Source organism: Passer domesticus, chromosome 2 (genome assembly GCF_036417665.1).
Source record: "Passer domesticus isolate bPasDom1 chromosome 2, bPasDom1.hap1, whole genome shotgun sequence".
Lineage (NCBI taxonomy): Eukaryota > Metazoa > Chordata > Aves > Passeriformes > Passeridae > Passer > Passer domesticus.
Window position 1 is genome coordinate 79,859,933 of NC_087475.1, and position 25,623 is coordinate 79,885,555.

Consider the following 25,623-nt stretch of genomic DNA (forward strand, 5'->3'; position numbering starts at 1 on the left):
CAAAAAGTTGAACTAAATTTTCCTTAAGTATCACTAGCAGAAATAAAACAATTTCCTATTTATTATGAGATTTTGATTGGTCAGTTCACTTGATTCACCAACTTTGTTTAGATTCTTTTGTGAAATGCAAGCAACCAAAGTGGAGGATGTCACATAAGTTAAAAGGCGTGATTGCTCTTCACCACAACATCCACTTCTCCCTCTACCCGAACATTTCTATGATTCTGTGATTTCTTTGACACCATAACACACAACATCCCCTACTTGTGGTCATTACACCTCCACGATCACTGTCTAAAACAGACCCCTGAAATGATCCAGCTATAAAAGCCTCCAAAAAGTACACTTTTTCATTTGAAATGTGCACATAATAAGAAGCCACAAGTTTTGGCAGCAATTAAAACATTGCCAATATTGCTGGGGCAGAAACAGTGGGGTAGGATGGGTGGGAAGGGACAGAAGCTTCTCATTCTTCTTCTTTGCAGAATAATGTATGCCAAATAAATACACACCAAAAACAGGGTTAAGGAATGAGTTGCCAGGAAATTTGAATTTTCAGTGAATTAGCATGTCTGTAGTCTGTGGACATAGCAAGACCCGGCAAGTCACACCACATTCACCATGGAGAAGATACCTTCTGCTGCCGGGGGGAAGAGCTGCTACCAGAGTGTTTACCACAGAGTAGGAGGTGCTGTCAGTAGGAGTGCAGTGCAAATGCACATGCTTCTTTACCTCATAGCAATGTATTCACATGGCTATGTCCTAATTCGAATTATGAATTGATTTTTTTAATGGTTTATAAGAAATTTTGTCTAGAAAAATATCAAATCCATTTTTCAGAAAGTCCTTATTTTCAGGAGATATTTTTCTTTTTTTTTTTTCATTTTCACCAGCCACCAAATATTTTGGTGCAGTGGCACCATGCTTTCCTCATGATGACAGTGTCTTTATGTCCAGATAACACTCCACACTCTCTCATAACATCCCTGGGATACACTGTCTCTTCTGAAGAAGGAGAATTGTGCCACAGAACAATGTACTTAGTCAGGCTTTGTTAAATGTTTCACATGAGCCTAGCCCCTTTTAATGCATAGACTGTGATCCCAAAATCCAGTTAGTTATCAAAGGTCAAGAAATTACCATGAGAAAAACCTCTAGGCTTAAGCACTGAGAAAGTCTCAGTGCCTAAAGCTATGCTATAATATCTGGATCCGTGTTTGCCTCCTACTTAAAGCCATCTAGAAGTCAGGAAAAGAAGTCTTTTAGTGGCAGCTTTCTGAAAGGAGGACTACTCAAACGGGTGCAATGGGTATCAGCTGCAGCCAGTCACAGTGCAGGTGATGCTCTGTGTGTACAGAGATGTATTTTAAGCACATCCTTTTGGCTGCCCTCAGTACCTGCAAACAGAACACTCAGACTGTTCTGAGTCCATTCTAGGTGCCCAGGCTGTCCTATTTCATCCAGAAGGATTTTGGGGGCCCACCTCAGCCTTGCCAAATAGCTGGTAGCTCTGTGCCTCTTTACAAGTGTTGCTCTGCTTCACATTACAGTGCTTAAAATCCTTTTGCAGAGGGAATATCCACACTGGACCTAATGCCAAAATGTTTCCTATCTGTCATTCCTCTCTTGTCACAAGAAGACAAAGCTTCTCCCTGCCTCTTCATATTCTCCTGCTCACTTCAAACTGCTTCATCCTCCTGGTGGTTTTGTGATGCTTCTGTCTGAACCTCTTCCAAATATTTCTGATCTTCTGCAGATGTAAGAGTTGCTCCTCTAAATTTTAACTATTTCCTTCGAACTCAGTTGTCAGGCTGCACTTTATGTGCATAAAGTCATGATGCTCAGACAGCCTTTCTTCCCACAGTAAAGGGGAATACTCCATCCTCTGCGGCAGTACCCATGCAAACTTCCTAAAATCCTTTTCATCTCCTGCAGTCAGGCCAGTCTTGAGGTTACATATAGAGATAAACAGGTTGGCAAATCGGCATAAAAAGTCTTGTTCTGACTAAGAAAGACATGCAAATCCTGCCTTCATTTCTGTGTCTGATTTCATTTTGGTGCTTGACCCTCTCAGCACTTCCAAAGCTCCAAGAAAAGTTGGAAATGCACCTGAGTGGAACAGTGAATTATTAACAGGGAATAAACTCTAGTTCTTTAAAATAAGTGTAAGCATAATTATAGACATCCAGTTCCCTGCAATGACAAGCAATACCACTCTTCCTCAGAGAAAAAGAGCAAAACACGAGTGTCACGTAGATTCTACTTCAGATCAAGACTAGACATGCAGACAGTCTGCCATTTCCAGGAAGATCCATGTGTGAAGTGCAATTTCTACACCCATTTCTTTTAGCACACAGAAGACATGTTTTGCCATAATTTTTTTTGCCATAATTTTTTTTTACTGGGTTTGTGCTACCTTTGATCTGAAGGCTACAACCTAACAGAGGTTATGTTTTCCAAGAGGTGCTTACATGAGCACTGTGTTACAGTGAGTAGTAAGAAATGGGAAGACACCTTGTGCATGGCCAAGCAAACAGCTGTTCAGTAGCCTGGAGACAGATCCTCACAGATACAGAGCCTCCTGAGTTTGTTTGCTGCTGTAATCACCACTGGGTGCCAAAAAACAGCACTCAGGATAACTACTAGATGTGGAGTCCCAAATTTTCTACTGTGGTGAACGTTCCCAATAGCTACTGTACGCTCCTGGGTGCAAACGCGCACAAATGCGAAATTCCTTTTTATTGTCATTGTTCCATTAAAGTCCCATAGACTTTACACTCATAACCATTTAAACAACCACCTTTATGGGTTTATTTTCTAAAATCTGTAGATAGTGAAACCTTCCTTGATCTCCATCCTCTTTATATATCCTGTGTTTGGGTTTATAACCATTTTATTTCCTCAAAGTTCCTGATTTTTCCTGTGGCTGAAGTAAACCAGGAGAGTGACAGGACAGGGCTCCAGACCACCACAGTTGTTTTACCCCTGGGTCACGTAACCTGTTCAAGGTAACCCTCCAAGAAACCATGACTCCCATGCCCAGGCCAGTGCAATGTCTGTGCTTGAGGGATGGCCTGCGAAGGGGGACCAGTGGTGCCAACTCACCTTTCTAAATGGCACCCTGACCACAAAGCGTCGAACAACAAAGTTGAGTGTCCTCAAAAGACAGAGACACAAACCCTCAAAGGATGTTTTTAGGCTTTTTCTGACACACATGAGCCACAGAGGTCAATAAAATCCATGAAATCTTAGATGAGGCTCTGAGGTGTCACTAGTGTGGTATGATGCTTCCCTCCTACAATAAACTTGCCCCTGAAGTCAGTAACAAAGCTCCTCTTGGGCTTCATTAGAGCCAGGATTTCACCTCAAATACCCTTTTGATGTTGACCCTTCCCACAATGATCATCTCTGCTGTTGCAATTGGGTTATTTGGCCTCATAATGACTCAGCCATTAGTGTAGCATCGGTGACGACAGTTTCACCGTCATTTCTCTGGGTGGGATCTCCTCACAGGCAAATTGCACAAACTGTGCTTGATGCTGTGCTAACAAAAAACACCCGTTAGTGTTGGTGGGTGCAAGACTTGGCCCAGATAAATAAAGGCAGGATTGGTGGCCAAAAGAGAAGGGAAGAGCTGCTCCATCAGGCAAACCTTACTAACATCTACCACCAGCAGAGCAAGATTTAAGTGTCCATCATACAAACTTGTATCAAGGTAATTTCAAGGGATTATCAACTAAACTTTAATCCTGAGGGCTGAGCTACAGTGGGGAAAGAATGACTGGTGGACGTCAAACCATGACACCTAGGTATATTTTCCTCTTGAAAGGCCATTTTCCATGTGACCATTAAAGAAAGCAGAAAACATCCAAGCTCACCCTCCTGCAGCAGCAATGCCCATGTCCTAACCCACAAAATCTCCCTGGGATCTGCAGCACATCCAGCAGCACTGACGGCACATGCACCCTGTGTGTCTGGTCCAGCATGGTTAAATGATGTCAGCTCTTCCACAAATTATGTCAGGTGGGAAGGGACGCTGACCACCTTCACAGTCACCTATGCTCAGTGGCCGTAATCTGGACCTGCGATTTCCAAGCCCTCTGTGCTCCAGAAAATATAAGTTTAAGTTTAATTTCTGAAGGGAGAACAGAGAATGAAATGCCTTGGTTTTACTCACAACACTCCAAATTATGAGAATTAGTAGAACAGCTTGAGGCCCCAAGCTTAGACAAGACAAAGGGAAGAGGTGAACAGCCTCATTAGTCTTTTTGCTTTACAATTACTGACAACCAGCAAGATACTTATCCTGTGCAAGCAGCAGGCTGGCTCTGGAGCACTGCAGTAAGACAAAGCATAATAAAAAATGATCATCCAAGCAGAATAATTCTGCTAAGACAGGGCTCATTTGGGCTAATCAGCTCTGATGAGAGGCAGTCTTTTCAGCTCACACCCAGGCAGGCTCTGATGCAGCACTAGGATTCCTGGCTCCAGAGGCAGCTCACTCAGCACCAGCAGAGCAAACTGAGCAGCATAGCCATGTCTGGTGCCAGAATCGGCTCACCTGGTTTCTAGCCCCATGCTTCAGCTACCAAAGCCGGCTTTATCTTCTTTACTACTAAAAACTAAAGGTTGAGGAAGATGTTATTGACTTTGGCAAGCAACATTGAAAATCATCTCTTAAATGTCACTATCTGATCTAGGTAATGTAACACTTTCCACTGCACACTTGCTAATTCAGGATTTTTATTAAGTACTGAGGAATAAGTGGTTTTGATTATATCTCTGTGGGCTAGCTGGAATCAAAGGGAACATTCCTTTTTGTGTATGCACCAATTCTTTTAAAGATAATCAGCTTGTCTGCAACCTCGTTATCTTCACTTTGCTCTCAATAAGACTGGGATAGCGCCCCATCAGATGGGTGCTGTGAGGATGCTTCACAAGGTGAGAAGTGCTTGGCTCAGCGAGCTTGAGTGTTGCTGCTTGCAGAACAGAGATGACTGGAAAGGCATTCTTACCCCTGCCTGGAAACTGATCCTTAAACTTCGCTTATGGAACTACTTTTTTTATAATAGGAAGTCCGTAGGAACCAATTAATTAGCTGAAAAGCAGCCCATTATTATACTGCTTTAAATTTACATTAGACATTATCCTAAAGAGCTGAATAGTCAAAATAGCTTTTTCTGGTTCACTATTTAACCCACATGCTTATGCAGACACTATTATTCCAGAATACAGCAGTTTATCCTGGCTCAACTCAATCAGGTTTAAAAATGGAGTAAAATAACAAAAATCAATTATTTTGCATGTAGGGAGTTTGTGGCAAACATCTCCCCAGCTTTGAATGTGTACTCTAGATTAAAATCCTCTGTGGGTAAACCTTTTGTAATTAGCATTCTGTAATTATTACGTTGCCGTGATGACTGAAGACATAAGGTATCTTCCGTCCCTGGTTTGCCATTTAGTAAAAAAAATTGCATTTATGTCACAAACTTAAAAGTAAATGTGCCCCTTGATGTTCAGGGAGCAGAAAGTGCACACAGCCTCAAAAGTACAATTTACAGAATAGATTACAATCTTTCTGTGGTGTCTCTCTATTGAATACCTCTCCATTGAAGTGGATTTATATGCAGCTTAAGAGATCTTCTAGTTTATTGAGTGGAGAAAGTTATCCTCTGTTACAAAGACTAGGAAAGTGAGAAATTCAGACATTTAATATAAATTAAGAACAATTTTGCCAGTAAAGCTTGCTTTCATGGGCTGGGAACATACTATTAACCTTAATTCTACCCATAAATGTAACACTTACTGACTTGGATGCCATCTGGGTCCTCCAGCTATTAAAAGCTTAAGCATAAATTTGTGTTGAAAAATAAAACTCTTTCTTGTCTCCTTCTTGTGACAAAATAGTTTCTTTTATGAAATTCATCTGAGAGTGATTCTGAAATTAATTACCACTAGAGACATGTCCAGACGTGCTTGGGATTTCCTGAAAAGTCAGAGAGTACATTTCCATTTCTAGCTTCTGGGAGGCAGCATCTAGCTCCCAGTGAGCCTCCAAACCTGGTACAGAGACCAGGACCTCCTCACTTCCTCACAGCTCCCACTCCAATCCCAAACCTAGACACTGAGGAGGGATCCCTAAAATACCTCCAGTGTGTCAAAAATATCAATGAAATGTTAAAAATATTCCCACATATTTGAATCCCATGATGTAAGAAGCAATGGTTTTAAACAAAAAGAGAATCAATTCAGATGTAAGAAAAAAGTTTTTAACAATGAAGATGGTAAAACACCAGCACACATTGCGCAGAGAGGTGGTGGATGCCCCATCCTTGGAAGCATTCAAATTCAGCTTGGACGTGCCTCTGAGCAACCTGACCTAATGGAAGATGACCCTGACCATGGCACGGGAGGAGAATGAGAGGATCTTTAGAGGTCCCTTCCAACCCAAATCATTCCTTAGACAGCACCAGGCATCGGAGCCATCCCCATCCAACATCCACGCAGCTCTCCTGCTCTGGGAGGAACACACAGCCAGCCCCAGCCGTGTGGGCATGAGCACAGACACCTGTTTCACTGGCCAAGGCACGATTCATCACAGTGCTCACCCACACTCCCCAGCTCCAGAGATCACCAGGAATTCTGTCTGACCATTCACTGTTGTGTATTGAAGCACTTATCTATACACATTTCCAAAATGGAAGTCCCCACAGTTGTATAGATTGCATGGATACAGGGACATGCATCCCATTTGTAGGTACTATACACATCTGAATTTTGTATCTTACCAAGTTTCCCACATTTTATCAGGGGAAATACTTAAAATTATATAATATTCCAGTAAACGTTTTGTGTTTTACTGCAAAGAGTGTGCTTAGTTATAGCAAAGTTGCAGTTTGCTTTTTGATACCAAGTCCCAGGCATACCTGCATCTCCATGAAATACAGATAGGGGATTTTGAGCCCACACCTGATGTTTTTTTGACAAATATCAGTTCATTAACATCCCATTAACATCCTCTTCAAATACACACAAACTATCCCCTTTCTTAATCAACCACAAAGTGGAAAAGAAATCAATCAAAGTCCACTCTTGCCTTGAAATTGAATTCCCACCTATGACAACATCATCAGAATAAAAACAAGGAAAAAGGCAGTTTTAAGACATTTGCAGCAAAAATTACCACATTAACCAATTTTATTTTGGAGTTGTTGGTACACCTCCAGCTCATCCAAGCCCCCAGTCACTTACTTGTCCTCTAAGAGGCTTTGCCCTGTGATCAGATTTTTCCCAGATGGTGCATAGTCCCAGTTCTCTTCCACAATCCCGAGGTAGTAAGTTCTGGTCTTGGCTTCCACCAGCGCCCAGAGCCAGAGGAAGGCCAGGGCGCGGAGGCGGCCACCGCGCTGCGCGGGAGGCATTTGTGGAGGTGACTGGCGTGCGAGGCTGGCACGGGCAGGCAGCAGCAGCATGCACCACAGGGAGCTCACCCCTCCCTCCCTCCCAGCTCTCAACAAGTTATAAATAAGGAAGGGACAGAGCAAAGCTCCTCCTTTCCAGCAGGTTAGCACTGGGATAGGTAGAGAGCCAGGCTATGCAGAGCAGGGAGAAGGTTGCTGTCATGGCAGGACCTTTGCCAATCCTTTGGTTAGTGAGTAAATTACTCACTTGCCTGTCCAGGCTAGAGCCAGTTGGTGGTGTTTAGAAGTCTGGATGCTTTTTAATCCGCCTTTTTCCAGACCAGGTGGTATGGCATATTGGGGCAGAGGAGGGGTTAGTGTTTTTGACATCCTTGTAAAAACCCTATTTAAAAATGTTTTATTTTAACTTCTTGATCATGTCTGAGATTCCTAAAAATAGCATTTTGTGTCTTCATTGGTTTTTTTTTTAGTGACAAAACACTAAGGTATAATCCAGCATTGTCAGAGAGAGCAAAAGAATTGGCCAGTACCTCTCATAATTTTGTGATCTAAGACTGCAATTGATTTGAATATATTCAGTTTTAGAGTGCCCAAAATGAGGTACTTTTGTACAAGCATCCCTGAAAATTAGAGCCCTTATAAAAGTCTTTCTATTTGGACACCTAAGAATTGAGGCACACAAAGATCACCCTTTTATTAACCTTGGCAATTAACATGCCCACGTAGTTCTCTAGAAAATCACTCCCTCACTTTATAGCTTAGCCTCTTCTAAGAAGATATCTGTGTTACCATCTTGGCAAAGCCTAGAGTAAACATATACTTGATAGGTTAGGATAGAATATTTTAAACCATTTAGTAAACGTCCCAAAAATATCATCTAGGTGACAAGACATTTTGCAAAATCATACTGCTCTGTTCCTAATTTTTAAGTGACTACAGGTATAAAAAAGTTGCAGTTATTGAATAGAATTTTTGAGACTCATTGCAAACTTTAACAGTTGTGAAATTCCCCTTTCAGGTCCAGAACTATCGGACCTCTTCCTGTGGAAGCTAATGGTTATCCATGACTAGGGATGCAGGAGGCTTCAGAAACAGATTTGGAAGTCACAGGTTTAATGCTGTCCACCGAGACGTAGCTCAGTGATGTGAATGATGTTTTATATGGCAGTCAGGTGAGCTTCACCCTCTGGCATGTGCCAGTGATGGCTACATCAATGGTCAGCTGTGCTGAGCTCCCCTCTCCTCATTGGTGTGCAGGTGTCTCTGAAGTCACAGAGAACAACTAAAAAATCAGGTGCTGTTCACAACAGCCCATCTCCAGCCACCCGGACCTTGATAGGTCTCATCTAAATCAAGAGACAAGGCACACAGACACATGCAGTATCGTGCTGAAGAAGCTTTTGGTGCTTTTAGGCTATGCTTTCCATTTCTTCAGCTATGAGGATTGAAAGCCTAGTATGTGTGGGTTAAGGATACAGTCAGACAAACTGCAAATGGTCAGCTTGACACAGTTATAAAAGCAGGAGTCCCTTGATACATGCTGATGTTCATTTGCTCATATCAGTTAATCAATGAACAATGGGAAAGAGGGGAGGTGATAGGACAACACAGATGTTGTGCAACAGAACAATAGAGGTGTTGTACAGAGATCCTGATCCTCAGAGGCAGCGCCTACAGTCTTCCTGATATCCCTGGACATCTTGCTGATCTCTTCACTCTTCTGCTGCAAAACCACACTGTGCCCAGCCTCTTGTCTTCTCACGTCAATGTGTATCCTCTCTTCCAAAACACTGATACTCTCAAGTCATCTTCCTTCTCCACTGCTTTATTGTGTCACTTTGTTGCTTGCTCAAATGAGGATGACTAAAAGCACTGTGACTTTAACAGACGTAATTAGAAAGCAAAAGAAAACACAATGACAGTGGGAGCTGAGCTGAGCTTTGCCAGCCCGTGGCACATCCATCCAGCATGCCCCTGGGGTGGGACAGACGGGCCAGCTGCTGGGCTACAAACCTGTGAAAAGGCCATGGGGACACTTGGAGGCTAACAGGATCCCACTGTCATCTTGTCACAGGGCTTAGGAATACTTCCCCTGCCCAGAGGAACTCTCCTGAGCCCAGGGGAGTTACAAACTTCATCACCTGTTACTCAAGCACCTGCATTTACAAGAACTCCTGGCTGTTATGCAAATATTCATTGTCATAGTGTAACAAGCATTTGCATTCGAGTAGGAAATATGTTTATTTATAGGGCACTGTGTACTTTGAATGAGATTGTGTGGAGTTCAATTGCTTAAATTAGCCATTTGTATGCCATTAGAGATATTTAAGGACTGGGTACAGGGCAAATTTAATCCAGACAGTGTTATTACGACTTCCTGTCCGTGTGCTTTTTTGTAACTCAAGAATTCTGTTTTATGTTTAAATCTCTGTATATGTGGACTAATATAACACAAATGCATCAAGCTAATAGGGAATATGAAGGGGGAGTGTCCAGTTCTGAGCTGGCATCTGACTGCATTATGGTCATTTAAATAATAATAGTGCTATGTCCTAGTTTTTCTATTGCTTCTCACGCACCTAGGATTGGGTCCTGGCTGCTTTCTTGTTAGAATACCTCTTTAAAATTCAAATATGAAGTTAATTTATTTGTCTATTACTGTAAAATTTACTTGTGTAACAGGAATAATGTGTAGACATTAGCACCCTATACCAGCAATGTGTTGTAAGTCTGGTAAACGCCTTAGCTTGGCTTCAGCACTTAGTAGATCTGGCAACTTGTATACCCTTTGCATCCACACATTAACATTTAATTACCTTGTCACATCATTAAACCCAGGCACATTTGCATTCCGGGGAGGTGCTGTGGGCGTGACTCAGAAAAAGATGAAAGAACAGCTGTTTTGCCCTTGCATCAGGAAAATTTCTGGGAAGCTCCCTTCCAGCAGTGAGCTCATGGGATTAAATTTGTCACTTTGTCCAGGATCCTTTCAGCAAAGGGGTTGGCTGTTGGTTAATCTGAGGCTTTCTGTCCCTCTGAAGGGTAAAATTAGAGCATGGCTGGGTTTCAAAGTTTTGCAATGAGCAGTAATGTTCATAGGACCAAAGGGTGAACATCTTGAACACCAGTTTGTGAATGAGCCCCGAAGCAAGACCAGTAGAGCTTTCTTTTCAAGCAAGTCAGGAATTATTGCAAGAATTAGCTTAAGTTAGTGCACTAAAGCCCAGACTTGAGTTAACTAATGTTAGTGATTAAACAAAAACATTTAAGTTGTGATGGCTGCAAGATCAATGAAGAGAGATGATGGATGTGGTGACCTTTGTCAGTTCCTTGACATTAGATGACAGATGAGCACTTTATTCAGGCTGCCTACTACTGAAGCCCAGCTTTGATTCTCCATTGAACAGATGATGAGCTGATGTTCATGCAGATTGTCTACTCTGTGATTGTCTACTCTGCTTCCTCTGCTTCTTCTTGATAGTGGTAGTTCCCACTCATAGCTGATCCTTCCTGGTGCCTCTGCTGTGTTGATCTGTGTCTCCACTGCAACCCAAGTTGGAGAATTGGTCGCGGTTTCCAGCATAAGATTACACTCAGCTAGTATTGCCACCAGCCCTGGAGCTGTGCCTGTAGTGACTATCCCAAGGAGACAAAGAGTGTCTGTGATACATCTGGGAACTGAACTCTCCTCTAAGTTTTGCATCAGCCTTTCAATCAAGACATCCTCTCCTTTCATCAGTTGTCCCATTCTTTCCAGACACAAACACACATTAAATGTAAAAGTTTCTTTGTATATTACTTAAAACCGGCTTCTATTGCACTTTCAAAAAAATTTCTGAGTTGCAGTGGTAGTGAAGAGAATATAAACCTCACGTTATCTTGGGTAGTCACACAAGGTGCATGTGAATTACTTGAATTTTTTGAGTTCACACTGGTAGGTCAGAAATCTTAAAAGGCATTCAGAATTTCTGTTTAGAGTTCTCAATAGGACTTTGGTGAGTCCTATTGAGACTTGGCATACATAGCATTTTCCTGGAGTATTCCAAGTCTGAGAACTGAAACTGTTGGAGCTAGAAGGACAAAAAGCTGCTGGAACTCAAAGAATAACAAGGATCTACTATCAGTGAAGACATCAGAAGTGCAGCTATATCCCATATTATATGTGACACAGTGAACCTGACTCACATCTGCCCAGAAGTCTTTGTGGCAGGATGGAAACTGAACCTATCCCTCCAGATTCCCATGTCAGAGCCCGCATGGCTCCCTGACGTTGCCTTCCAGCCATTTGGGCTCAGTCCATGCACCCAGCTCAGGGTCACAATTGGGCATTTACCACAGTGGTTGTCTGGAGATCATTAGTGCAGAATAATTTTCTCTGTACATCTCTGTGTGGACAGTCTCCTTGCAGAACAGCTCCTTTGGTGCATTACCAGCTGTTGGCAAATGTTAAGGCAAGGTGTGAAATGGGGTATGAAATGGAAAAAAAGGGCCTCTGTTGTATCAGAAGCAGCACACAGATCTTTCTTTTCTGTCAAGGTTTTCAGCCAAACCCAGTATCTCTCACACCACCAACAAAGTACGATAACATAGATTAATTTAGATTTCAGAGAAACCATTTATACATTTGTAAAAAACCCCAAAAGATATTTCAATTTGAAGACTCTAAAGGAATGCAGTGATGAGAAGAAAGCCATGTGCACTGAAAGGAACTATAAGTTTGAGGAGATTACAATAAATTGCTAAATAGGCTGGGCAAGTAAAAATTCTTCATCCTTAAGAGCCATAAAACAAGGCTAAAAAAAGTAAGTTTTGATCCTAATTAAGAAGCTTCTTGCGTGTGGTAACTCATGTAAATCTGCACTGTTAAAACAAGGTTAATACCTCGACAGAACTTCAAGGTACTTTATTTATGAGTGTCCATGGAGTGGTATTGTAGCACTCAACAAACATGAAAGAGCTTAACATTACATCAGCACTGTGGGACAGAACGTGTTTATTAACCCTGTTATACAAATGAGGAAGGAGGAAGTGTACGCAGTGCCCAGATGCTCACAAAGAAAGGCTGCCTGGTCTCTTGACTCCCTGTCCAGAGCTGGGAGAAAGGCAACAGCCCTCTTGGCCCCCAGGCTTCCCCCTGAGCATGGGGCTGGTGGAGATCAGGGTCTTGCTGGACTTCCAGTGTTTGTGGAAGTGATGCTGTGACTGGTTGCATGGTGAAACTCTTTCACACGCACCTTTGCTGCCTGCCAGCAGGAGGGCCAGTGCTGGGGTCCACCTGAGCTCCCCTCCAGGCAACTCTGCTGCCTGTCCAGCCTCCTCTAGTCACCCTGTGGGCATCATGGGATCCTCTTCCATCACGTCTCATGGCACTGACCTACTTACTTACTCTAGAGGAAATGTGACCCTTTTGTTTCTCTCCCATGAGATCATTGCCTCATTTTCTCTCTGGGTAAATAGAGAAGTTGAGGTAATAAACCCCAGCACTGGAAACCTAACCAGAAGTATTTAAAACAGGGAGAAGAAAATAAGATGTCAAGCACTGTGAGCAAAAAAGAAAGAACTGATGCAATTTCATCTGTTCAAGAGGCTTCAAATTGTTGCAAACTCGATTCTGACAGGCAACCCATCCCCAAGAATGATATTAAGCTGCATATTCTGAGCAAGATTGTGACATTTTGCTTAGCCTCTGTTGATTAAATGGGAGGGTGTCATGTGAAGAGGAGGAGCTGACAGGAGTTACCTGATGTCCAGACAGCTTCTTCTGGCCAGTTTCTTGGCTGGAAAGGGGAAAATGTGGGAAATGTCACAACCTTGAGGAAACATGGATGATTGCCCACAGTGAAATCATGTGATTTATGGAATATGCTGCCAACACTATTAGAGCCTTTCATCTGAGTCTACAAAGTTTTGAAATAAGGAGCGGCCCTTGTTCTTCAGTGACTGATACTTCCTATTTGAAGGAGCCTATGTTACAGCCTGAGCGCCGTTCCTGGAATGGAAGCCTTTCCAGTCTGATAATAAAAAGGAAAATAATTTCAGTAGCATTAGAAATTCCAGTCTATAGAAAAAAAATCTCTTGTCCACTAACCCAGTTACCATTTGAAGAGCTTGCTGTAGTCTTTCAAAACATCACCTGCCTTTGTTTTATAATTTCATGTCAGCACCAGATCTTACACAGTTGATACTGAGAATTTCTTCCTTTCTCCTGCTGAGTACAGTCCTGGGCGTTGCAGAGCACTCTTGTTCTAACAGAGGTCTATTTAAGACTCCAGATTTAGGTCAGGACTGTCAGCATCTTTCTTTGCAAGAAAGGGCTGTGAACACTGTAGCAGAGCCTGGTAAGCCCACACATTGTATATAAGGCTGATCAAATTTCCCACCAAAAGGGTTTTGAAGTGAAAGGTGCAAACCTGGCTGCACCACTCCTGGATCCAAGCAGAAGTGTTTCTGTGCCGGGGGCCACTTACATTTCTGAAATCGGGACTAATTCAGAGTCACACAGGCTTTGCCAACATGGTGTCCACAGGAACTTCCTTCTTTTCCAGTCCACGTTAGTTGTTCAAATGGTAAACTTCACCAATGACAGTGCCTGACATGCATCCTCCAGCTCCTGCAGGGCACATCACACAGCTCCACAGCCGTCTTGGAAGTAAAAAGTGGACACCAAACCCCACCTTTGGATACCACAAAAAGCCTAAGTGCTGAGCAAGCTCCCCCAGTGGAGGAAACATGGTTTCAGCTGACTAACTGTAAGCACTCAGTTAGCTTAGCTTCTGCTCCTGTGTGCTCATCTAAAAGTGGGGATGATTACATCTGACTCCCTCTCCAGGTATTTGGAAGCTAATTTAGTTAATGCTTGTCAAGCACTTTCAGGCCTTCAGATGAAAGGGGCCGCAGATAGGCAAAGCACTGCTATTACTGTTAATTATTTCTATTGTGCAAGGAGACATGAAAGCAGCAAGAGTGATGATTACTCGCTTCCTTTACAAGTGTCAAGACACAGAGCAAATACACAGACGGGGATCCTCCCTGCCCTGCAGTGCTCCTAATCTCACCAGCCAGATCAACCAGACAAAGAGCGGGGAAGGGAGCCCAAATCCAGACAACAGCAATGCATGTAGTGACTTACCGCACACGGGTCGGGTTTTGCAACAGCTGCTTTTTACAGGTGTCCTGTTAGCCAAAGAAAGCACAATGTTACTGTTCTGAGGTATTTTAAAATCTCAAGTCAGCATCTCAAAAATGGAAAAGTCTTTTATAAAAGGTAGTAAATGCAAACTCTCCTTGTTTGCCCTCTACTTTTTGAGCAAATCAAGCTTTGCAATTTTTCTTTGCAGCCATGAACACTGAAAATATTTCATTAATAAAGAAGTCAAAACTATCCACGAACAATCTGAAATATTTGGATAGATAGAACGAATTCCTGGTGGCAACAGGTTGCTGTCAATCAGCTGCTCAGCAGGAAGGAAGTGAGCCTGGGCTGAGTGACAGCTCATCCCTCTTCCCTCCCATGTACCCAGTGAGTCTCTAACAATTCGTTTTCATTCTCCCCAAAGTGCCAGGGGGCTGGGTGTTAGGAGGAGCTTACATGCAGTGATGAGATGCTCCACAGTAATTAGTTCCTTTATCTAATGCCTGACTAGACAGGCAGACAGATAGAGAAGAAAAAAACCCAAGCGGGTCCCAGACAGATGCTGAACACTCTCACATGACTGTGAAAGGGCTGGCTCAGTGGAGGGAGTGGGAAACATGACCAAGGCCAATAGCATAGCTGGAATGGGATGCTCTGGGATGAGATGTGCCAATCTGAGCCATCACACCTTTCCTTCAGAGTGTGAAGGGCTGGAGAAGCAGATCCTGGGTCAGGGAGTACCAGGGGTCAGGCATCTGCATCCCTCACCTCCTTCGGGGTCTGTTTCAGCCCATCAGTGCAATGAGCTTGTAGCTGGACCTGCAATGTCCTGGGTGAATCCAGCAATTGCTGAACACTCATCTGAGTGCTGTATGAATCCAAATGGTATTCTTGTTTGCTTTTACCAAGTAAAAGCATCCAGTCAATTTAATAACAGCTAGTGAACATGCTTAAGACAACATCAGCTGAATTTTTTTTTTTTTAATTTATCATGGGATGAGGATGCCTGCTGGAAGACACCACCAGACGTGCTTTAATTAAACTATTGAACTATTCTTAAAAGAATCCGAGCTTCCTTCAAAAAGCAATTCTTCCAAGGAAGAAGCAGCTGTATTTCTTGGAGATCATAGGGAAATGCTTCCTTATCTCATTAAGCATCTCAAGGATATTAAAAATAGGATTAAAATGCTGAACCAGCTGTCTTCCATACACTGCTTCTGCTTTCCAGGGCTGCATTTCATCCTTGGGCTCCTCCAAGCTCCCTCTAATGGCCATCGACATCGTGGGTCATTGTCCCTCTGTGCCATTGCAGGGGAACCACACAGGCACTGCACAGGGCGAGATGTGCCCCCTGGAGGGAGCCTCCAGGCTTTTATTTTGGCAATGTGTGTGGCTTCATCTCTCACCTAGCTCTTTTATGATCCTGTCTCCACCCAGTATCTTCCCTCTTATCACTTCCCGGTATTCTTGCCTTTCTCCCAGCCTCTGGAGTCCTGCCATCATCAGAGTTAATGCAGGTCTTGCCCTTAGCTCAGCTCAGGCCCACACCTAATATAAAAAAAGGATTATACCACCAAGGAATGACATGAGCATACTGCAGATGGTTTTCGGATTAAGTCTTGTTTTCAGATCTCTTCCTCATGCTGGCTCAGGCAGGGCTACCAGGAGCTACCATGCCCAGACAGCTTTTGAATATTTCCAAGACTGGAGATTACATATCTCCAAGGATGGAGACAGATAGTTCACCCCTTTTCAGAAAGGACCTTTAATTATGTCTGCCTAATTTTGCACACGAAAAAAATGCCTGCAGCCCACGTTCCTCAATGTCCCCTCACCTTCAAAAAAGCCTTGAATCTGCCCTTCAGTGGACATAGAAGCAGTAAAGAATAAATAATTTGAAGATGAAGATTGCTTAATTTCTGGGAAAATATGGGATGTGTTTGTCTGTGAAAGCAGAAAATCCCTTTCAGAAACCCATGCAGTGCTAAGAAATGCCCGAAAGCACTTCCCACTTAGGGAAATATTCATTTAATTGCCTCAGGCCCTTCTGCCATGTATGTGGAGATTTTAAATACTATCCTGTCCCACAATGGATGCAAACAACTAACAGCTTTGGAGTCAGCAAAAGGATGGACTGTCTTTTCTTCAACCAGCCAGCCCCAGCTGGAAAGAAACAAACATCAGGATCTGAAAAATAGCTGTATTTCCAAAGGCTTATCCAATTTTTCCACATATTTTCATTTGTCTGAAACAGGCAAATTAAGTAGTAAGCACTTCTACTAGCAAGAAGTAATTCTGGCTATAAACCTGGCCTCATGTGCATGCTCAAAACATCACAACTACGCACACAGAGCTAGTATTGATTTTCCTTTTGGCATAAAACCAGATGGAGATGGTGAACGAGTGGACAGTGCCCCTCGCAATAACAAAATACTTAATAGTCACTTCTGACCTCCTGGGTGTTGCACTCCTCTTTCATTCTGGTGGGAGCTACTGCCCTAGGTGCCTCAGACTCCCATGGAAATTTGTAATCTCTTTCCAGTTACCTGGATAAACTACATCCCTTAGTCTGGCCAAAACCAGCACTCTGCACTACAGAAACCTTCCCCCCTCACAGTGTCAAACATCCACAAAAAATACAATGAGCATGTTTTGACAAGCCATATATTTCTTCAGCATATTCCCAATATTTGTTCCTCATTACTGAAGACTTCCTAAGAAACCTGGAGCAGTTCAGGACAAGACAGGAAGAAAGAAGGATCACCAATAAGATTTCTCCTGTTTGCTCAGGTAAATAGGGGCATTTTCCAGTCAGTACTACTTTTAGCTCCTAATTCACCCTCTCCCTAAGCACATTCTTGGGCAAACCCCAGTGTCAAAACATATGGATGAGAAATGCCTTTCAGCCAAAACCAGAAAGAAGTGTTGCATGAAACCAGCAAAATGAAAGCACAAACCTCTAATTATTTTAATATTGGATAGTGACAGTGTTGTTCTGTGTTGGGAGTACAAACAACCCTTGGCCACAGGTCATAGTCCATTGCTATTTTAGAAAACATTGGGGTTGGTACAGTGCTGTCCCTGGGCAAACCACTCAGATAATTAAATAAAACAAGCTTTGCTATAAATCAGATGAACATACGTACACACAAGCAAGCAATGGATAATGCTTTGTTGGATGGGCAGAGCTCACTGGGTGTTGTCTCAGGACCATTCTCCTCACCCCGGAAGGTGCTTTTGCAGAGGGTTGGCTGTGCCACCCTGGGGTCACAGAGTAACTGATAATGACGGCGCTTATCCAAAAACACTGTCTCTTGGTAGTGGTGCAAGTGTCCCCAGAGGCAATGATGTGAGTGCTGCCATTGCAGGGGGAAAAGTGTGCTTAGCAGAATGTCATCTCAGGGAGCAGAGAGAGTATAAGTATGTTGGAAAGAGGATTATACATAAAAGGAGAGACAAGAGAAAATAAACAAGGAGGAGGGAAATGAAAAATAGGTAAAACAGAAGAGAAGGAAAGATCCATCCATGTGACCATTGTTGCTGGGAAATGCACATCCAGCATATGCTGTGTGTTGGGACCACCAGTGCATGATGGTGCAATGCAGCTAATACACTCCCCAAGAGTACAGAGAGCCTATTTCAAAATTTGCCCAGAAAAACTTCCATTCCCCCTCTTCAAACTCGTAGCTATCCTTAATATAAAAACCTTAACTTGCACCACTCAGCCATTAAAAGTGGTTGTTTTCTGGCTGTCTCTGATCTGATGCAAGTCATGAGCCTTTTTTACTGAGCTGCTTCTCATCTTCCACTCTTGCTGTGCAATTGGCTCTTCATGACCTGGGTCGTGCAGGTCTTGGATACTCCAGATAAAGGAAAACCTGAAAAATGCTGGTAGTGCCATTGCCATCTTCCTCTTTCTACCTTAACAGAGCATCTGCATGCTCCTGGATACAGGCAGGTTCAGCTGGGCACCTGCTGCAAGAGAAGCAGGGGCAGCTGGCTCTCCAAGCCATGTTACCTGCAGTGCCCAAGCACATGGACCTTCTCAGAGCCAGCTCATCTCAGAAAAAGCTTCTTAACAGTTAGATTTCCTAACAGCAGTCTGATCTCAGGGCAATCAACCTCCCTTTCCCTCAGTTGAAGGGAACCTTAACAGCAAAGTATCATAGGAAATAGCAGAAAGAAATAATTTGTGTCAAAATGGAATAAATTAAATTTAGTGGAGTGCCACTGTGTACTCAGAAAAAAGCTGTGATTTCAAAGCAATCACTCAAGTTTTGTACAAGAATAGATGGGAACGGAGCTCCTTGCTCCTTTTTTCACACCATACCAATAGCAAATCGGCCATTTTTCCTTAGTGCGCAGCAGCCACGCTCCAAATGGGGCAGATCAATTAACAGAGTAAGTGGGCAGTCAGATATGCCCTTCAAAAACCTGCACATGGCCGTAATTCTTCGGTTTCTCACATTGCACCACTCAGGGAAATAGTGGGGCTGGAACTGTTTTCATTCCTATCATGATGAACAAGATTTTTCATGTATTTACAGTTCCCCTCTCAGTTCCCATGCTACTACATGTAACTGGAAAATTAATAAAGAATTTATGGCTAAAAGGGTAGAAATAAAAGGAGGATCAGAGCTGCAGCACAGTAAATCAATATAATCAGCGGGCATTGATCAGTGGAACACAAAATGTTTTCACTGCCTTAAAAGTCAATATTTCAGGGGGAAAAATAGATGTACACAATCATATACACTCAGCTTAGCCACTAAACACTTCACAGACAAAGCTCTGTGTTTCTAAGTGTTTTACAGCTTGCTTGCTTTCATTTCTTTCTGGTGAGTCTGTTGCTTTAGAAAAACAGGAGGGAGTCAGGATGCCTGGTGTTAACACAGATTTTTATTATGTTCTTCTTTTTGGCATTCTTCCTGTGCCTCACAATGAGCAGTACTTAGCACAGAACTCATCAAGGCTGAATGTAGATCCTACTTAATAATGAGCACATCTAAAGATATTATTGAACTAGTAAAAGAATAGAGCTCAATACAGCTTACTATTATTTTCATTTTCTGCAGTAACTAGAAGCGCTAGTCTTTTGTTAAGCCCCTGAGCACGTGTTATATAAATGCAGATGAAAACACTGAACTTGCCCCAAACAGTTTAAAATCTACATTGTTGATAGACAAACTTCAGAAACTGCAGAGAAGAAAATGAAACAGGTCAGTAAAAGAATGTGTAATGCTGGGGACACAGTATAGCTAAGAAACTACAGAGGTGTGGTTTGCACATCATCCTGGAGGAGGACGAGCCAGGCAAAACCAGAGAAAAGCAGAATCAAAATGAAGGATGCTGAGTCCAGCTTAGGGTGCTGGGTAGGGGAAGATGGGAAACGTGGTGCCTCAGAAATATTATGGATTTAAAGTCTATAAAAACTCCAAGCAACCAGGATATGAAATTTTGGGTCCAGGGTTCATCTTAAGTATCATTATGAAGTTCCCTCATTTGTTTCTTAACTCTCTACATAAGCTGGCAGGACCCTCCAGTTGTTCCAGGTGTCAGTGCAAATTGCTGATGGTCTTCAAGTAATTCTTTAACTGCTTTAAATGTCACTAGACCTCATGCCTTCATCCTGTTGCAAGATTGTATGACACTTTGTTCCTTTCTCTTGGGTGGAAGCACTGCCACAAAAGACATGGCTAAAGGCTATTGCAGATGCCAGTTAAAGTTTGGGGTATTGGATTCAGAGAGTTAGTTCAGTTTTTCCCCTTGTTACCATTTGCATTTTAATGAAGGTTCTTTGCCTGAGATCCCTCTGAGATCACTAAAGATGCTTCTTTTCTTCTGGCTGTCAGTGATTATTTGATATTACTATTTACATTAATTATGCAACCAGGGACTGAATTCCTGGAGCTTTTGTAGTCACTCTGCCATGCTGGTAGTCCTCATGGATGTAATTCATTTGACAACAGATTCTGACATTTAGATCTGAACAAGAGGTGAGATTCTTTTACCATTAATGATTTACTGTGATCCTACAGTAATTCTTAAAATAGATCTTATTATTCTTTTCCTTAGAAGTGTCTGTTTCTCTCATGAGAAACAAGTACAGCCTAGGTTGACATCTATGCCCAAAGTCACATGAGACGAATTCCACCCTTCACCACCAATCTTTCCCAGTGAGTTTAGAGGATGAAGGTGAGAGGAGAGGATGCAGATGCTTGTCAGAGAGGGGATGTTTTCAGTTGAAGGAAGGGATCTGGGTATATTCCTAGCACAACTGGGGCCAAATCTGACCTACAAAGTAACATATATATTTCTGTGTTTGAAAGTTTGGACATATTTTAACAGTTATTATTACCATCATGTTTTCTACAAAAGAAACACCCTTATTCCTCAGTATGAGTCTTCTCCCAGTTCAGTTTTAATGTCTTATTACTCTTCACTGTGTTTTACATTTCTTCGCCCATCCCTTGTGTCTCTTCTACCTTTATTTTCTCCACTGCCAGAGCAAATTTTCAGTTTCCCTTCTCTATTCCCACTCTCTCCTCCTTGTCTGTCCCTCTTTCTCCTTTTTCTCCTGGTCTTACTGTGAGTTTTCTTCCCTTCCCATCCCCATTCTCCTCACCTAACTCTCCCAGGAGCATGCTTTGGAGCACAGGCAGTACCGAATTTTAGCAGCCACAGCCTGGTGTGCAGAAAGTGATGCCACACCAATGGCCAGACTTTGCTATGCCACCACGTCATGCTCCCATCACATTTCTGCCAGGTACTCATTGTTCCTCTGCCATCTCCTGCCTTTCCTCTTCTGTCAAATTCCACACAGTTGAAATGGTTACAGCTGTAAAAAGGTCTCCACTGCTCCTATCCATGTGTCCCAGGGGCTGAGGCATTGACCATTGGAACACTGCCTTAAAATAATCAATAACCGCGGGTGACACGCCAACCTCTCACTGGCCAACCAGGGATAACTTGGGGTATTTCCTCATTCTCAGAGAGAAACAGCTATTTGTTTAATAGAGGCCGTCACCCAAAAACATCGCTGTGCCTCGCTCAGACTGCCACACTCCAGGAGAGAGGAGCTGGAAAGCCTGAAGCTGACTGTGGGGAACTCTGGAGGCCATCTTAGCCCTGCTTAGAAGGTAAGCAAAAGTATTTACATGCTTACTGTAGCATTAAAAAGCAAAACTTTCTAAAAACATCACTAAAAATTAGAAGCTTGCTCTAGCCACCTTGCTTAACGAAGCTGTAGAATGTGCTTTTGTTTGGTGAATTAATAAAGTGCTTTAGTGCTTCTGGCAAACCGGAGTGTTTTCCTAGGCTGTAATAACACACGCAGATCCTCTGATGTGCACAGGTGGCAAAGCGGCACTGATTGTGGTGGTAGAGGCTCTCACTAGGTCTGGTGATTGTTGTTTAGGTAAGTTCTCCCTGCAGTCTGAAGTGGTATTGAGATGGGTCAGAGAGGAAGCACCGGAACCCCCAGCTCTTCCCGCCAAAGCAGCGTCATGTTGCTTTGTGCCGTACAAGAACTGGGCCCTCCAGCAATGTACAAAAGTTGCAGAAGAGAACTATAACTCAACTACAAGGCTTAGCTTTTGTAGAAGGAGGCTAGGCTGTGCCTGTGCTTGTTTGCTTCTTTCTGGGGAGGGAAGGTAGGTGAGGTTGGGCAAACAAATGGAAAAGCTAAAGCTGGAATGAGAGGGAAAGCAGGCAGGCAAGAGTTAGTGTAAAAAAATAACCAAGACATTGGTTATTTGAAAGACAAATGAAATATCCAGTATTCTTTCCATTTTCCTCCATTCCCTTTCCCCACTTCATCTTTCACTTGCATGTTGTTTGTCAGTTTAGATTTTTATCTCTTTGAGCTAGGGCTTTCTCCAGAGGCTTGCAAAATGCTTTGCCAAATTTTGAGCACTGTGTAAACAACAGGTAATGACCATAAACACAGAAGTATCTCTGTTAAAAATGATCCATCTGGAATAGTTTAATGCCAGTTAGCTTATTTTAAAAGACAGATTATAAAGCTCAACATGGCTGCAAAGTGCTCAGAAGCAAATGCATACAAGCACAGTGCTCTTGTTGAACTCATAGCAGCATAGAACAATGCAATTTTTTTTGCTATAGAAATGCAAACTCAGAAGAAGTCTCTGTCAGCCACAGCTGCTTCACAGCAATATATGGCACCCCATAAAGTCTTTCTGTTTTCCCTCTCAGTTGAATAGGTCAGAGAACATCTCACCTGATATCTTACCTTATCTCTTTACTGTCTTCATTCTGTCACCAAAGTCTGTTTCAGCCTGTCTCCGCCTTTTTCAAATGGCTTCAAGCTACCTTTCATCTGGGCCTTTTTCTTGCTTGGGAACCCAAGCTTGATTGATTCCTGTGTTCCTAGCCTGCTTAATGCCTTCTCCACACCAACTTTTGTCATAAAACATTCTGGATTAGCCAATGCACATGAGTAAATTGAGGGACATTTCACTGCTGACTGCCTCAGTTATTACAAAAACTATTTGCACATAACAAACAAATGCACCTGTGTGTGCACAAAATGGTGTGTGCCCACGTCCTTTTCCCTCTCTTGCACTTGGTAACTAACTCACAGGACAGCAAAGCCCTTTTTGTCATAAACTGACAGTTCTCTCTGAGGACAGAAATCCACAGCTTGATATTTTGTATTTTCATGCACATTTTATATATTTATGCATTTGAAAGCCTTGAGCTGGAATGAAGCTATGATAAAACATCATGAAGAACTTTGATCAATTTGTGCCATAAAGTTGAAGGTGGTATGCAGGTTCAATAATCTCTGACCCAGTAGTCTGAAATTTCCAAACTGACATGGAGGCATATCGGTGGATCCACTTTTGTACTGATCAGGCTTTTCTCTCTGGCTGTAGATCACAGCATGGGTGCAGTGTGAGCTGAGGTTGTAGACTTTGATGAAGAGTGGTCTAGTAACAGCCTATGAAAAACTGGGGTGTGACCGAGGTGATGGAGTGGTGTGAGAGGATATAATGAGGAGCAACAGCCCTGATTACAGCTTTGGAGATTCAGACTGGACACAAGAAAAGACTTTTCCATCAAGAGATTGGGTCAACCCTGCCACAGGTCACCCAGAGAGGCGGTGGTGGCTCCATCCTTGGTGGTTTTTAAAGCTCAGCTACACAAAGCTGTGGCTGACACAGTGACCTAGTGTTGGTGGTAGTCCTGCTTTCAACAGGAGCTCAGACTGGACACCTGCAGAGATCCCTCTCACCCAGTGCTTCATTTATGTTCATTCGTTGATTTTAAAAAAAGAACCTGAATGCTATGAACAACTCAGCTACTGTATGTTATGACAGATCTCTGAAAATGAGATGGGATGGTTTTTTTACCTGCCCTTATCAAACAAACACAGAATTAGACAAGACTGCAGCTTTTCAGATATTTTAGGGTGGGTGCCAAGCAGACCCATAATCCCCAGTCTTATCAATCCTTACAAGCAGAACAAGCACGTCACAGTAAACAATTATAAATATTTCTCCAATTCTTGCTGAGGGTGTATTTTTTACCAAAATAGATGAAATACAGCTGGTAGACACCCTGGAGAGGCTTCCCTGCTTGTCCCAGTTCCAAGGCAGGGTGCAACATTCACATGGTATCCTTGGTAGCCATTTCCTGTTCTTCTACACCTTCAGTGCAAGAGATTTCAAATCAGCTTCCAAGACAGTGGTCCCAGAAAGCCAGGGCATCTGTAATGGGTTTAGTGCTGGCTAAAAGTTAATGCAGCCACTAGAAATTGTTTACTCATTTATTGCTGTGAGATATGGATTAGGAGGAGGAGGAGGAGCAAAACAGGCTAAAAAACTTTAAAAAGTATAAAGAAAACCTTATTAACAGAATTAAAAGAAAAATTAAAAGAAAATCAAAATAAATCTTCAGAACACTTACCTTCCCCCCACACCCTCTTTTGTTTTCCCCTGACAACATGAAGAGATAAAATTTGGAACTTTTAGTCAGTTTACCACTTCTAAAATAATCTTTCTTTAGTTTACTTAGGGAGAGGAGTCTCTCTTGCCATGCTATGGAGACTTTTTTACAATAAACAGTTTTCTCATGGCTTTAATGTCATAGTGAATCAGCTGCCTGGGAAAGGAAAATTTGTTTGCAGTGTGAAGGTCTTTCTTATGCTTTCATCTTTCTCAAAGTTGCTTCTATGGGCCACGTCAACTCATGGGGTGCTATTTTAAGGATAAGCTGTTTTAGCATAAAAACAAAAGTTCTTTTTTTGTCTCTGGGAACAGAGGTTTTTCTTCTATTGCTGTAGCAAAGTTTCTCATTTCTCTTATGTTTTGCTGTTTAACCTTTTTATTGCATTATAGATTTTTAGCATTTATATACTTTAGCATGAGTGAGTTTTTTTATGGGCTGTGGGTGAATGCTTCATTTCTTTATGCACTTTATGAATTATAGTGAAAAAATGAAGTTTGATATATCAAAAAATATATCTCCACTATATCCTCACAAAATAATTTCAGCCTAAGACTAAGGCATTTCCTTAATCCTCTCCCATCTAGAATTTGACATCTTTACTGACTTCAGAGTTCTTTATTGTTTTCTCTACGTGCCTTCACTTTTTTTTCTCCTGATTTGGAAGAGAATTAGTGTTTGTAGGTTCGTTTATTCTTAAGCTTTATCAATTGAAACAGTTTTTATAGTCTTGCAGCATTGAAAGGTTGATTTCGTCTATGTTTGCAATTGAGGATTGGCTGTGTCTTTTGCTGCTGGTTATGTGGCTCTCGCCGGCACCGTGCCAGCCATGCCGGCTGCCAGCGCCACCCATGCGCTTTTTCTTCATGTGAAGCACCGGGAAAAAGAAACAAAACTGCTGCTGCTGCTTTTGTCTTTCTGTTTGTAGCATGGCTGGCTAAGAGCAGCCAAGCAAACCAAGCCCATTGCGAGTCATGCCGAGATAGCTGCGGCCACGCGGTCTCAGCCACATGACTGCTCCTGGACTGGGCCGGCAGGGGCTGATTTTGGCCGTGGCCACTTCTGGCCTTGGGGCCGTCTCCAGCGCTGGCTGCAGGGCCA

General features: G+C 42.6%; 1 protein-coding gene across 6 annotated transcripts in view; it reads right to left on the reverse strand.

Moving 5' to 3' along the window:
• Window positions 1–25,583, reverse strand: part of HEPHL1 (hephaestin like 1) — a 52,356-nt gene extending 26,773 nt beyond the window's left edge. For 2 of the 6 annotated variants that reach the window (XM_064409499.1, XM_064409497.1), the window contains exons 1-3: window positions 22,805–25,583; window positions 14,551–14,594; window positions 13,162–14,031 (exon numbers count right to left, since the gene is read on the reverse strand). In XM_064409499.1, coding sequence (XP_064265569.1) covers window positions 13,162–13,244 — 83 coding nt within the window. In that variant the 5' untranslated portion in view covers window positions 13,245–14,031; window positions 14,551–14,594; window positions 22,805–25,583. Of the gene's footprint in view, window positions 1–13,161; window positions 14,032–14,550; window positions 14,595–15,959; window positions 18,874–22,804 lie in introns of those variants that run through there. The other 4 variants (XM_064409500.1, XM_064409498.1, XM_064409503.1 and 1 more) reach the window with 4 other exon arrangements.
• Window positions 25,584–25,623: the final 40 nt, after the last annotated feature.